The sequence below is a fragment of the Pristiophorus japonicus genome, chromosome 3, assembly GCF_044704955.1.
Source record: "Pristiophorus japonicus isolate sPriJap1 chromosome 3, sPriJap1.hap1, whole genome shotgun sequence".
In the NCBI taxonomy this organism is placed as follows: domain Eukaryota; kingdom Metazoa; phylum Chordata; class Chondrichthyes; family Pristiophoridae; genus Pristiophorus; species Pristiophorus japonicus.
Window position 1 is genome coordinate 184,906,684 of NC_091979.1, and position 15,935 is coordinate 184,922,618.

At 45.1% G+C, this 15,935-nt stretch overlaps 1 protein-coding gene across 5 annotated transcripts in view; it reads left to right on the top strand.

The window, feature by feature from the left end:
• Nucleotides 1-15,935, top strand: part of raph1a (Ras association (RalGDS/AF-6) and pleckstrin homology domains 1a) — a 342,525-nt gene that overhangs the window by 219,039 nt on the left and 107,551 nt on the right. For 4 of the 5 annotated variants that reach the window (XM_070876085.1, XM_070876083.1, XM_070876086.1 and 1 more), the window contains exon 5: nt 301-378. The exons of the other annotated variant lie outside the window; for it this stretch is intronic. In XM_070876085.1, coding sequence (XP_070732186.1) covers nt 301-378 — 78 coding nt within the window. The remainder of the gene's footprint in view (nt 1-300; nt 379-15,935) is intronic. 5 annotated transcript variants of the gene reach the window in all.

Below are 15,935 nucleotides of genomic sequence, written 5' to 3' on the forward strand. Positions count from 1 at the left end.
GAGGGACTGCCGATGATGATGATGGACCTTTTGGACTTGTGCTATAAGACATAATCTAATGAGGGATTTATAGGTAGGTTTCCCCAATATAGTTGGATGTACATAATGTGATTAACTTGTGGTTTTTAACTTTCCCATACAAATGCATGCTGGTGGAAAGAACATCTGACAAGTGCAGTAGCCATCCTTTTCCCTTCTCCTCTGCACTCTGTGTAAAGAGTCTTGGTTTGTTTCCTTCTGCATGATTTTAAACGGGTCTTCTTTCCCTTTTTGCATTCCTTTTCCTTTGCACCTCCACAGCATGTTCCCTTGAGTCGCCACAGTAGACAGGTCAGACGCCACCTTGACTTTGCGGAGGAAGACTTGGAGCTGAGGACTGTAAGTCTCTCTCACGGTGTGCTTGTGCATGATTGCATGTATTTGCTGTTTCCACACTATCCTTTTTGCTTGCATTATTCGCTGCTCCACACTGCTTTTTTACCAGGTTATGGTTCTCATTAATTAAATCAGAAAATGGTGCAAGTGCCTAACGGGTCGAGCAGCATCTGAAAAGAGAGTTCACAACTCTGGTGTAAAAGTGCTTCCTCGGAGGCTCTCCTGAAATGATATGCATGCCTCAGAGGTTCAGAGAGCCACATGTGATGGACAGAAAAATTGGAATCTTGTGCTGTTGGATGCTGCTTTTTCCTTCACAATAGTGCTGTGACTCCAGAGCCAGGTACGCCCCTTTTTTTTATTCCATGGGAGTTCCTCTAATATTGTGTTTGCTGTTGGAGACACTTCTATCGAGTAAATAGGGCAATAGTTATGGGGCTTGAGTAGCCAGCGTCTTCCTTTGTTGATGAAATTTATAATGAGTTACTTGAAGTTTACACTTGTCAGGAGCTAAATAAACATTGTGCAAAACAGATTATTACATGTCAAGAAGTCAGTAAAATTGATCAGTCTGGTCTCATTTAATGAAAACCAAATCCTGTTCATCTCCAGTTTGGTATCTAATCCTTCTCAAACCACTTCTGTTACCTAACCTCTCCTGTCTCGGTGTTCCAAGGTAAGTGCTTTATGCTTGTATTGCTGTTGTAAAAGAAGTGTGAAATTCTTAGATTGCAACTGGCAGCATTGCAACTGTTGTACGTTTAGTTGAGTAACTTCACTACCTCCTAACTCAACTGACCAGTCTGAGCTGTGATCCGGGTATTCCTGTTGGTCTTTCTAATCTGCTCGTCTGTCTTATACTAATTGGTCAGTTTGATACATCTACGTTATTTGCATGAAATATCCAAAAATGACTACTGTATATATTGGAGGGTGATCAGTGAGACTAAGGAAGAAACCCACAAAGTGCTGCTGTTCACCATAAGGAGTTGAATCTGTCACATTTTGGGTTTTTTGGCCTTTTTGTTGAACTACCTGGAAAGGATTCTGTGATTGAGTCATGTTTAAGTATTGTGTTTTAAAACAGAATACATTTACATAGCTTTAAAATAACAGGCTGATGGTGTTGAAGACGTGTATTAAAACCAGATGGGCGGTTTGTAGAATGTCTCCGCTTACACTCCATTTCAAATTCATAAAATGAGGGGCCCTTTTCTCATCCCAGGCCAGGATGTTCCCCATTTGTTTTGAAATACTTGCATTAAACTCCTATTCCAAGGGGAGGAGGGATTGCTGATTTTATTGACTCTACTGGCGTATTACTGAGGAGGTAGTCAGTTTCATAGCCCACCCTTGTCTGGTAACAGAAAACAGACACTTGGGAAATTAGGATTTTAAACAAGCTTAAATGATAGCCAATTTTTGCAGTTAGAAGTCACTTGGAAAGAAAGGTAATGCCAAAAATCAAGTAAGTGAGCCCACAAAAGGGATAGGCTGAGGAGAGAAGTGAGATTGAGCTAAGTGAGTGGAATTTGCTTTATCTGTTGTATATTCACTCATTTAAAAAAAAAATCAAACACACTGAAGGACCCACAGAACCACTTGTTCTATCTTGGGCTCACACAGTTCAAAAGATCTCAAAGTTCACAAGCCCCCAGTTACTGTATCCAACTGTTCCTTAAATGATTCACCACCATTATCTTACCCAAAAGTTGATGTGTTAATCACACTCTGCTAAGAACTTCCTGACACCAATCCTAAATTTGCCATTGATACACATGAATGTACATTTCTACTGAAACCCTCATCCCGTGCCGTTGTCTCCTCCAGACTATTCCAATTCTCTCCTGGGCGGCAACTCATCCTCCATCTTCCGTAAACTTCGGCTCATTCAAATTTCTGATGCCTGTATCTTATCCTACTCTCCTCCCGATCCCCCAATGCCTCAACTTATCCTTTCATGGCCTTGCTTGTCCCTATATCTGTAACCTCTTCCAGCCCTACAACTCTTTTCCCGCTCCTCTGGCTTCTTGTGCACTTCCCTCCTTTTACCCTGCCATTGGCTGTGCCTTCAGCCACCTAGGCACCACTCTTTGCAACACTCCTGCACTTCCCCCTGCCCCTTCAGTCACCCACCCGTCCCCATTTTTCAGTGAGCTTTTTGGTCACCCCTCCTAATATTTTTGCCTTTGGCTCAGTGTCCATTTTTTTGAATCCACGTCTGTGTAGCCCCTTGTGACATTTTTCTACATTAAAGGTGCTATAAAAGTGCATGTTATTTTAGTAATTTCTTACAACGCCGCCCTCTTGTTGTAGGGATCATCCTCATGGCCTTCTCCGAAATAGACAATGTCACCTTTGTGTCTTGACCAGAATTGGACACTGCACAAAATGTGGTCTGATTTAGAATACCATACAGTTTGAACATGACCTCTAACTTGGACTTTGTTGATTGCTGCACTATATTGGTTAAGACATGTTGAGCATAAGAGTCTATTAATGTCATCTAGCTATTTCAACTCCTTAGCTATTTCAGCACCATTCATGGAATACTTGTGTTCATTTTTCTTCCTGTGTGTGTAGTACTTATCTGTATAAAATTTTTATCTACCTTTTGATATTGTATATACTTTGTCTAACTCGTCTTGAAGTGCCTGACCACAGCCGAGATTGAAGTGTCCTTACTAGTTTGGTAGGATAGGCATCAACAGACTTTGGAAGGAGGAGACCTTGCCCGACTAATATACTCGAGTGTTTTGAAGAAACAACATTGAAGCCTTGCAGATGGTTTAGAGAAGAGCCATGAGTTTGATCCTTGGTATCAGAAGACCGAGTTACGAGGAAAGACTGGAGAAACTGGGCTTTTCAGCCATGGCAGGAGGTGACTGAAAGAGGCACTGCAAGATACATTAGCTAGTAACTGGTTATAGGAAAAGTATATCTATAACATCACTACAGATACTGGAAAGCCTGTGATGTGTATCTGGATTTCCAGAAAGCCTTCAATGAAGTATCGCATCAAAGGTTACTACACAAGCTTAAGACACTGGGTCTCCTGGTTATTGACTTCCAGAGATTTAAAATAATTGGTAGAAGAATTAGAGGGGAGTTGAGGGGGTATGGAACTCACTGCCTGAAAATGTGATAGAGGCAGAAATGCTCATCACATTTAAACAGTACTTGGTTATGCACTTGAGATGCTGTAAATTGCAAGGCTATGGACCAAGAGCTAGAAGGTGAATTAGCTCTTTTTCGACCAGCGCAGACACGGTGGGCCAAATGGCGGCCTCCTGTGCCATAAATTTCTACGATTCTACAGTCTCCCGCGGATCAGTGATGGGGCTCCCATTGTTTCTAGTCTACATAAATTGGGATGACCATGTTTTCTAAACTGAATCCAGGAACACCGAGTGGAAGCACAGCAAAATAGCCAGGATGGATAATGTAGGTTGCACAGCATTGCAAAGCAAAATGTTTTAGCATCCTGTATTTTAAATGTTGCATATATACACTACAATGCAAAACAAATGTGAATATAAACTACCATTTCGGAAGGCTAGGCAGAAAAGAAAAGGAGGTGGGGTTGTTCAGTTAATAAAGGGTGAGATCAGTGCAGTAGTGAGAAATTACATTGGCTCAGAAGATCAAGATGGAGATAAGAAATAATAAGGGAAAGATGTCACTGGTGGGAGTAGTCCATAGGCCCCCTAACAGTAGCTACACTCTAGAATAGAGTATAAATCAAGAAATAATGGAGGCTTGTAACAAAGGTACAGGAATAATCATGAGCGATTTTAATCTTCTCATTGGACAAATCATATTGGCAAAGATAGCCTTGAGGGATGGTTTCTTCGAACAATACGTTGTGGAACCAACCAGGGAGCAGGATATTTTAGACATGGTAATGTGTAATGAGACTGGATTAATTAATGATCTCATAGTAAAGGATCCTCTTGGGAAGAGTGAGCATAGCATGGTAGAATTTCAAATTCAATTTGAGGGTGAGACAGTTAGGTCTCAAACTAGTGTCCTGAACTTAAATAAAGGCAATTACAAAGATATGAAGGCAGAGTTGGCTAATGTGGACTGGGAAAATAGATGAAGGGTAAGACGGTAGATAAACAGTGGCAAACATTTAAGGAGCTATTTCTGAGCAAAGATATATTCCAGTGAGGAAGAAATGCTCTAAGAAAAGGGTAAACCATTTCTGGCTAACTAAGAAAGTAAAGGATGGTATCAAATTGAAACCAAAGGCATACAATGTTGCGAAGAATACTGGAAGGCCAGAGGATTGGGACATTTTTAGAAACCAGCAAAGGACAACTAAAAAAAAATAATTGAGGGGGAAGATAGTTTGAGAGTAAACTAGCAAGAAATATAAAAACAGACAGCAAGAGCTTCTACAGGTACATAAAAAGGACGAGAGTAGCTAAAGTAAACATTGGTCCCTTAGAGGATGAGACTGGGGAATTAATAATGGGAAACAGGGAAATGGCAGGGACTTTGAACAAATATTTTGTATTGGTCTTCATGGTAGAAAACAGAAAGCATCCAAATAATTGATAATCAAGGGGCTATTGGGGGGGGGGAACTTAAAACAATCACTATCACTAGAGAAAAAGTACTAGGCAAACAAGGATCGAAGGCCTGCATCCTAGGATCTTAAAAGAAGTGGCTGCAGAGATAGTGGATGAATTGGTTGTAATCTACCAAATTTCCCTGGATTCGAGAGGTCCCAGCAATTATAAAATCGCAAATGTAATGCTTTTATTTAAGATAGGAGGGAGACAGAAAGCAGGAAACTATAGACCAGATGGCTAACATCTGTCATTGGGAAAATGCTGGAGTCCATTATTAAGGAAGTAATAGCAGGACATTTAGAAAATTATAATACAGTCAAGCAAAGTCAGCATGGTTTTATGAAAGGGAAATCATGTTTGACAAATTTGCTAGAGTTCTTTGAGGATGTAACGAGCAGGGTGAATAAGGGGGAATCAGTGGATGTGGTGTATTTGGATTTCCAGAAGGCATTCGATAAGATGCCACATAAAAGGTTACTTCACAAGATAAAAGTTCACACGGTTGGGGGTAATATATTAGCATGGATAGAGGATTGGCTAACTAACAGAAAACACGGTTAGCAAACTGTGCCTAGTGGGGTGCTGCAGGGATCGGTGCTGGGTCCTCAACTATTTACATTCTATATTAATGATGAATAAAGGGACCGAGCCGTGTTTGCTGCTGATGCACAGAAGCATAGAAATTTACAGCGCAGAAGGAGACCATTTTAGTCCATCATGTCCCTGCCGGCTGACAAAGAGCTGCAAGGCCCTCGGTCAGCAGCCCTGAAGGTTACATATAAATCAATGAACAATAGTGAAAAGGTAAAGAGCACCCAGCCCAACCAGTCCGCCCCACACAACCAGGACACCTCTTATACTGAAGCATTCTACACTCCACCCCAACCGGAGCCATGTGCTCTCCTGGGAGAGGCAAAAAGCAGATTAAAAACCCAGGCCAATTGGGGGGGGGGGGAAAAATCTGGGAAAATTCCTCTCCGATCCACCCTGGCGAACGAAACTAGTCCAGGAGATCACCCTGGCCATGTTCGATTCCCTGCAATACTTCCCATCGTATCTGCGCCAGCCAACAAGAGGTTATCCAGTCTAATCCCAATTACCAGCTCTAGGTCCATAACCCTGCAGGTTACAGCACTTCAAGTGCCCAACCAAGCACCTTTTTTAAATGTGATGAGGGTTTCTGCATCCACCACCCTTCCAGGCAGTGAGTTCCAGACCCCCACAACCCTCTGCGTGAAGAAACCCCCCCTCAAATCTCCTGAACCTTCCACCAACCACCTTAAAACTATGCCCCCCCCATAATTGACCCCTCCACCAATGGAAATAGACCCTTGCTATCCACAATATCCAAGCCCCTCAAAATGTTGTACACCTCAATGAGGTCTCCTCTCAACCTTCTCTGTTCCAATGAGAACAAACCCAGCCTATCCAATCTGTCCTCATAGCTAAGATTCTCCATTCCAGGCATCATCCTAGTAAATCTCCTCTGCACCCTCTCTAGTGCAATCACGTCCTTCCTATAATACGGCGACCAGAACTGCATGCAGTACTCCAGCTGTGGCCTAACCAGAGTATTATACAATTTAAGCATAACCTCCCTGCTCTAGTATTCTATGCCTTGGCCAATAAAGGCAAGCATTTCGTTTGCTGCCTTAACCACCTTATCCACCTGGCTTGCTACTTTGTGGACAAGCACTCCAAGGTCCCTTTGTTCATCTACACTATTAAGTGGCCTACCGCTTAATGTGCATGTCCTTTCCTTATTAGCCCTCCCAAAGTGCATTACCTCACACTTCTCCGAATTAAATTCCATTTGCCACTGCTCTGCCCACCTGACCAGTAGATTGATCTCTTCCTACTTTCCATAACTTTCCTCTTCATTATCAACCACACAGCCAATTTTAGTGTCATCTGCAAACTTCTTAATCATTCTCCCTATATTCAAATCTAAATCATTGATGTAAAGCACAAATAGCAAGGGATCCAGTACTGAGCCCTGTGGAACCCCACTGGAAACATCCTACCAGTCACAAAAACATCCATCAACCATTACCCTTTGCTTCCTATTTCTAAGCCAATTTTGGAACCAACTAGCCGCTTTGTCCTGGATCCCATGGGCTTTAACCTTCGTGACCAGTCTATGTGGGACCTTATCAAAAGCTTCGCTAAAGTCCATATATACTACATCGTACACACTACTCTCATTGACCCTCTTGGTTACCTCCTCAAAAAATTCAATCAGGTTAGTCAAACACGATCTTCCCTTAACAAATCCGTGCTGACTGTCCCTAATTAATACTTGCCTTTCCAAATGTAGATTTATCCTGTCTTTCAGGATTATTTCCAATAATTTTCGCATCACTGACGTTAGGCTGACAGGCCTGTAATTACTCGGCCTGTCTCTCTCTCCCTTCTGAAACAAGGGTACCACATTAGCAGCCCTCTGGCACCATGTCCAAATCCAAAGATAAAGATGGATGGGAAAGCAAATTGTGAGGAGGACACAAAAAATCTGCAAAGGGAAAGACAGGCTACTTGAGTGGGCAAACATTTTGGCAGATGGAGTATAATGTGGGAAAATGTGAACTTACCGACTTTGGCAGAAAAAATAGAAAAGCAAATTATAATTTAAATGGAGAAAAATTGCAAAGTGCTGCAGTGCAGAGGGACCTGGGGGTCCTCATGCATGAAACACAAAGTTAGTATGCAGGTACAGCAAGTAATCAGGAAGGCAAATGGAATGTTGGCCTTTATTGCAAGGGGAATAGAGTATAAAATCAGAGAAGTCCTGCTACAACTGTACAGATATTGGCGAGACCACACCTAGAGTACTGCATACAGTTTTGGTCTCCGTATTTAAGGAAGAATATACTTGTTTCGGAGTTTGTTCAGAGAAGGTTCACTAGGTTGATTCCGGAGATGAGGGGGTTGACTTATGAAAATAGGTTGAGTAGGTTGGGCCTATACCCATTGGAGTTCAGAAGAATGAGGTGATCTTATCGAAACATAGAAGATAATGAGGGGGCTCGACAAGGTGGATGCAGAGAGGATATTTCCGCATAGGGGAAACTAAAACTAGGGGGCATAATCTTAGAATAAGGGGCCACCCATTTAAAACTGAGATGAGAATTTTTTTTTCTCAGGAGGGTTGTAAATCTATGAAATTCTCTGCCCCAGAGAGCTGTGGAGGCTGAGTCATTGAATATATTGAAGGTGGATATAGACAGAATTTTGTGCGATAAGGGAATTAAAGGGTTATGGGGAGCAGGCAGGGAAGTGGAGCTGAGTCCATGATCTTATTAAATGGCAGAGCAGACTCGCGGGGCCAGGTGGCCTACTCCTGGTCCTATTTCTTATGTTCTTACAAGATAAGAGTTCACGGGGTTGGTGGTAATATATTAGCATGGATAGAGGATTGGCTAACTAACAGAAAACAGAGAGTCGGGATAAATGGGTCATTTTCAGGTTTGCCAACTGTAACTAGTGGGGTGCCACAGGGATCAGTGCTGAGGCCTCAACTATTTACGATCTATATTAATGACTTGGATGAAGGGACCAAGTGCAATAGAAACATAGAAAATAGGTGCAGGAGTAGGCCATTCGGCCCTTCGAGCCTGCACCACCATTCAATAAGATTAATATGTCCTTACTATATGTACAAATGCACACGGGGCCCATACTAGAGAAGGTCACTCTGTGACCAGTAACCTTTATTTGCCAGCACTGAAGTGGAGAAGATGGGTGGAGCTTCCTCTTTTATACCTGAAATCCAGGTTAGGAGTGTCTCCCACAAGTTCACCACCTAGTGGTCAGTGTTCTCAAGGTGTACAACTTAGGTCAGTTTATACATGGGTTACAATGACAGTCGAATACATGACATCACCTCCCCCCAAAGTCTTATTGGGATTACAGATTAAATCTCGCTGGTGGTTTACGCTCCCTTGTAGAGCGCCTGAGTTGGGGCTCCGGTCATTGGGCGCTGGCCTGAGTGTCTGCTGTTTGCGATGCCTCAGGCCTGTCTGGACTGCCCACAGTGACTGGGCTCTCCTCCACTTCGTTCTGGTGTTCGGTCACCTGTGGTGGAGTGAACACTACATCGTGTTCTTCCTCTGCTTCTTCTATGGGGTTGCTGAACCTTTTTGTTTGATCCATGTGTTTGCGGCAGATTTGTCCATTGGTAAGTTTAACTACCAGAATCCTATTCCCCTCTTTGGCAATCACAGTGCCTGCGAGCCATTTGGGCCCTGCAGCGTAGTTGAGGACAAATACAGGGTCATTGACATCAATACATTGCGCCCTCGCATTCCCGTCATGGTAGTCACATTGTGACCAGCGCCTGCTCTCAACAATTTTTCATGGTGGGGTATATAAGAGATAACCTGGCTTTGAGCGTCTTTTTCATTAGCAGCTCTGCGGATGGAACCCCTGTGAGCGAGTGTGGTCGGGATCTATTGGCCAACAGGAGGCGTGATAACCGGCTTTGTAGGGAACCCCCTTGGATTCTGAGCATCTCCTGTTTGATTATCTGCACTGCTCGTTCCGCCTGGCCGTTTGAGGCCAGCTTGAACGGTGCTGTTCTGACATGGTTGATACCATTTCCTGCCATGAAGTCCTGGAATTCAATGCTTGTAAAGCACGGGCCATTGCCGCTGACCAAGACATCCGGTAGACCATGGGTGGCGAACATTGCCCGTAGACTTTCTACTGTGGCAGAGGATGTGCTTGAATTGAAAATGTCACACTCGATCCATTTGGAGTAGGCGTCTACTACAACCAAAAACATTTTTCCCATGAAAGGACCTGCATAGTCCACATGGATGCGTGACCATGACTTGGCGGGCCAGGACTAGGGGCTATGGTTGGGGGGGGGATTCCCTGGGCACATTGCCCAGCTGGGCACACGTGTTGCACCTGCGAACACAAAGTTCCAGGTCTGCATCTATCCCTGGCCACCAAACGTGTGACCTGGCAATTGCCTTCATCATGACAATGCCCGGGTGTTCATTGTGGAGTTCTCGGATGAACGCTTCTCTGCCCATCTGGGGCATGACTACTCAGTTTCCCCAGAGTAGGCAATCGGCCTAAATCGAGAGTTCATCCTTGCATCTGTGAAATGGTTTAAATTCCTCAGGGCATGCCTTGTACGTAACTGCCCAGTCCCCATTCAGGACACATTTCTTGACGAAAGACAGCAACGGATCTCTATTTGTCCAGACTTTGATCTGATGGGCTGTCACGGGTGAGCCTTCACTTTCGAAAGCTTCAACATGACCATCTCAGCAGCATGCTCGGTTGCCCCCTCGGTGTAGGGGGAGCCTGCTGAGTGCATCGGCGCAGTTTTCTGTGCCGAATTGTATAGTCATAGGTGGCTAACTTGAGTGCCCACCTCTATGCGGACTGACTCATTTGCATTTATGGCCTTGTTGGCCAAAAGGGACGTTAGGGGTTTGTGATCTGTCTCCAGCGCAAATTTCTTGCCAAACAGGTACTGGTGCATTTTTTTTTACTGCATATACACATGCAAACGCTTCCTTTTCTACCTGGGACAGACTTCTGGAGGCATAAGCTACCGGCTGTAATTGATCCTTGGCATTAACATGCTGCAACACACACCCAACCCCATGGGACGGCGCATCGCACGTTAAAACAAGTTTCTTACATGGGTCATAAAACGTTAAGATTGTTGGAGCATAACAAATTGCGTGCTCTGTCAAAAGCCCTTTCCTGGCTTCACAGACCCATTCGCGACCTTTGCGTGGGAACACGTGTAGCGGCTCTAACAGCGTGCTCAATTTGGGAAGAAAGTTACTAAAATAGTTCAGGAGCCCCAGGAACGAACGCAGCTCCGTCGTGTTACGGGGTCTGGGTGCTCGCTGGATCGCTTCCGTTTTGGACGCAGTAGGTCTGATCCCGTCTGCTGCTACCCTCATTCCCAGGAATTCTACCTCTGGAGCTAGGAAACCGCACTTCTCATTTTTCAGTCGCAGACCTACCCGGTCCAGTCTGCGTAGCACCACCTCCAGGTTGTGGAGGTGTTCTTCGGTATTGCAACCCGTGATGAGGATATCGTCTTGAAAAACCACCGTCCTTGGAATCGAATTGACACTTTCCATGTTTCATTAAAAGATCACGGCAGCCGAGCGAATCCCGAACGGACATCTGTTGTACTCAAACAACCCCTTGTGTGTCGTGATGGTGGTCAGCTTCTTCAACTCACTCGCCAGCTCCTTGGTCATGTAAGCTGAGGTCAGGTCCAATTTTGAAAAAAGTTTGCCACCGGATAGCGTCACAAAGAGGTCCTCCGCTCTCTGTAGCGGTTACTGGTCTTGGAGTGACACCCGATTGATGGTGGCCTTGTAATCACCACATATCCTGACCGATCCATCCGCTTTGAGCACCGGCACAATCGGGCTCGCCCAGTCACTGAATCCGACTGGCGAGATGATGTCTTCCCTCAGCAGGTGGTCCAATTCGCCTTCTATCTTTTCCCGCATCACGTACGGCACCGCTCTAGCCTTATGGTGTACTGGCCCTGGCGTCTGGATTTATGTGAATCACTACCTTGGTCCCCTTGAAAGTGCCGATGCCGGGTTGAAATAGTGAGTCAAATTTGTCCAGGACCTGTGAGCATGATACTTGCTCCACAGAAGAAATTGCATTGACATCGCCCCATTTCCAGTTCATGACAGCAAGCCAACTGCTCCCCAGCAGTGCGGGACCGTCACCCGGGACAATCCAGAGTGGCAACCTGTTCTCCGAATCTTTGTGGGTCACGACTACCGTGGCGCTGCCTAGCACCGGAATGATCTCCTTTGTATATGTCCGTAGCTGTGCGACAATTGGCAATAATTTTGGCCTCCTGGCCTTGGACGCCCACAACTTGTCGAACTGTTTGATACTCATCAGGGACTGGCTGGCCCCCATGTCTAGCTCCATTGATACTGGGATGCCATTGAGGAGCACTTTCATCATTATCGGTGGCGTCCTGGTATATGAACTGTATATGTGCTCCACATGAACTCGCTGAACTTCAGCTTCCAGCGATTTTCCCCGTGTCCATTTGGCCTCGTAGGGCTTACATCGTCCCCGTCTTCCTCTTACATTAACCTGGCTGCAGGCTTCCTGCACATAGGCGCCAAGTGACCGCTGACGTTGCAATTTCTGCGGGTATATTGTTGATACATAGAAACATAGAAAATAGGTGCAGGAGCAGGCCATTCAGCCCTTCTAGCCTGCACCGCCATTCAATGTGTTCATGGCTGAACATGAAACTTCAGTACCCCCTTCCTGCTTTCTCGCCATAACCCTTGATCCCCCGAGTAGTCAGGACTTCATCTAACTCCCTTCTGAATATATTTAGTGAATTGGCCTCAACTACTTTCTGTGGTAGAGAATTCCACAGGTTCACCACTCTCTGGGTGAAGAAGTTTCTCCTCATCTCGGTCCTAAATGGCTTACCCCTTATCCTCAGACTGTGACCCCTGGTTCTGGACTTCCCCAACATTGGGAACATTCTTCCTGCATCTAACCTGTCTAAACCCATCAGAATTTTAAACGTTTCTATGAGGTCCCCTCTCATTCTTCTGAACTCCAGTGAATACAAGCCCAGTTGATCCAGTCTTTCTTGATAGGTCAGTCCCGCCATCCCGGGAATCAGTCTGGTGAATCTTCGCTGCACTCCCTCAATAGCAAGAATGTCCTTCCTCAAGTTAGGAGACCAAAACTGTACACAATACTCCAGGTGTGGCCTCACCAAGGCCCTGTACAACTGTAGCAACACCTCCCTGCCCCTGTATTCAAATCCCCTCGCTATGAAGGCCAACATGCCATTTGCTTTCTTAACAGCCTGCTGTACCTGCATGCTAACCTTCAATGACAGATGTACCATGACACCCAGGTCTCGTTGCACCTTCCCTTTTGCTAATCTGTCACCATTCAGATAATAGTCTGTCTCTCTGTTTTTCCCACCAAAGTGGATAACCTCACATTTATCCACATTATACTTCATCTGCCATGCATTTGCCCACTCACCTAACCTATCCAAGTCACTCTGCAGCCTAATACTGCATTTAATCCCCTCGTCTAAATCATTAATGTACAATGTAAACAGCTGGGGCCCCAGCACAGAACCTTGCGGCACCCCACTAGTCACTGCCTGCCATTCTGAAAAGTACCCGTTTACTCCTACTCTTTGCTTCCTGTCTGACAACCAGTTCTCAATCCACGTCAGCACACTACCCCCAATCCCACGTGCTTTAACTTTGCACATTAATCTCTTGTGTGGGACCTTGTCGAAAGCCTTCTGAAAGTCCAAATATACCACATCAACTGGTTCTCCTTTGTCCACTTTACTGGAAACATCCTCAAAAAATTCCAGAAGATTTGTCCAGCATGATTTCCCCTTCACAAATCCATGCTGACTTGGACCTATCATATCACCATTTTCCAGATGCACTGCTATGACATCCTTAATAATTGATTCCATCATTTTACCCACTACTGGGGTCAGGCTGACTGGTCTATAATTCCCTGTTTTCTCTCTCCCTCCTTTTTTAAAAAGTGGGGTTACATTGGCTACCCTCCACTCCATAGGAACTGATCCAGAGTCAATGGAATGTTGGAAAATGACTGTCAATGCATCCGCTATTTCCAAGGCCACCTCCTTAAGTACTCTGGGATGCAGTCCATCAGGCCCTGGGGATTTATCGGCCTTCAATCCCATCAATTTCCCCAACACAATTTCCCGACTAATAAAGATTTCCCTCAGTTCCCCCTCCTTACTAGACCCTCTGACCCCTTTTATATCCGGAAGGTTGTTTGTATCCTCCTTAGTGAATACCGAACCAAAGTACTTGTTCAATTGGTCTGCCATTTCTTTGTTCCCCGTTATGACTTCCCCTGATTCTGACTGCAGGGGACCTACGTTTGTCTTTACTAACCTTTTTCTCTTTACATACCTATAGAAACTTTTGCAATCCACCTTAATGTTCCCTGCAAGCTTCTTCTCGTACTCCATTTTCCCTGCCCTAATCAAACCCTTTGTCCTCCTCTGCTGCGTTCTAAATTTCTCCCAGTCCCCAGGTTCGCTGCTATTTCTGGCCAATTTGTATGCCACTTCCTTGGCTTTAATACTATCCCTGATTTCTCTAGATAGCCACGGTTGAGCCACCTTCCCTTTTTTATTTTTACGCCAGACAGGAATGTACAATTGTTGTAATTCATCCATGCGGTCTCTAAATGTCTGCCATTGCCCATCCACAGTCAACCCCTTAAGTATCATTCGCCAATCTATCCTAGCCAATTCACGCCTCATACCTTCAAAGTTACCCTTCTTTAAGTTCTGGACCATGGTCTCTGAATTTACTGTTTCATTCTCCATCCTAATGCAGAATTCCACCATATTATGGTCACTCTTCCCCAAGGGGCCTCGCACAATGAGATTGCTAATTAATCCCCTCTCATTACACAACACCCAGTCTAAGATGGCCTCCCCCCTAGTTGGTTCCTCAACATATTGGTCTAGAAAACCATCCCTTATGCACTCCAGGAAATCCTCCTCCACCGTATTGCTTCCAGTTTGGCTAACCCAATCTATGTGCATATTAAAGTCACCCATTATAACTGCTACACCTTTATTGCATGCACCCCTAATTTCCTGTTTGATGCCCTCCCCAACATCCCTATTACTGTTTGGAGGTCTGTACACAACTCCTACTAACGTTTTTTGCCCTTTGGTGCTAGCTCTAGCTGTGTGGTTGCCTCCACACCTCCAACATGAGCCGTTGTTGGAAACAAAAGGTCCATTACCAGTCGATCATCCCTGACTGTCTCTGTAACTGTCCTTAACTGCACCATTGACAGGTGTTGATGGCCGCATTGTCTCTTGCGATGGCATGAATCGCCGTTCAGCTCGCCATTGTCTCTGTTGAATTCCCCCTTTAGTTCGACTACATGCTGGGGCATGTCCGATTGCCCCTGTCTGCCTGGAGAACTGTGTGCCGTGTTAACAATGTTGACTCCCTGTCCATTTGCTGCATTTAAACCAAGATTTTTGTCAAACATCATTCTGGTCTCTTCCTCCCCTGCGATAAATGTCTGGGCCATCAAAGCCGCCGTTTCCAGGGTCAAGTCGTTGGTCTCGATCAGTTTCCTGAAAACCCCAGCGGCCCGATGCCCTCAATTTAAAAAAAAAAAAAAGTCTCGCAGCATCTCCGCTCTGCATTCATCTGGGAACTTACATAGGCTTGCCAGTCGCCGGAGGTCTGCCACGAAGTCTGGAACACTTTGCCCTTCTCGCCGCCGTTGCATGTAAAACCGGTGTCTCGCCATGTGCATGCTGCTCGCCGGTTTAAAGTGTTCCCCGATCAACTTACTGAGCTCTTCAAAAGTCTTTTCCGCCGGCTTCTCTGGCGCTAGAAGGTCCTTCATCAGGGAGTACGTCCTGGATCCACAAACCGTCAGGAGATGAGCCCTGCGTTTGTTGGCCGAATCCTGTCCCAGCCATTCCTTAGTGACGAAACTTTGCTGTAGTCTCTCAGTAAAATCGTCCCAATCATCACCAACACAGTACCTCTCATCTGTGTTGCTAGTGGCCATGCTCGCGTGGTTTAAATCCCAGTTTCTCGTCGCCAATAATATGTCCTTACTATACAGTACAAATGCATACGAGGCCCATACTAGAGAGAAGGTCGAGTAAAGGTGACCAGTAACTTTTATTTGCCAGCAGTGAAGTGGAGAAGATGGGTGGAACTTCCCCTTTTATACTTGAAAGTCCAGGTTGGGAGTGTCTCCCACAAGCTCACCACCTAGTGGTCAGTGTTCTCACGGTATAGCACTTAGGTTAGTTTATACATGGATTACAATGACAGTAGAATACATGACAAAGATCATGGCTGATCATTCACCCCAGTGTACCTCTTTCCTGCTTTCTCTCCATACCCCTTGATTCCTTTAGCCGTAAGGGCCATATGTAACTCCTTC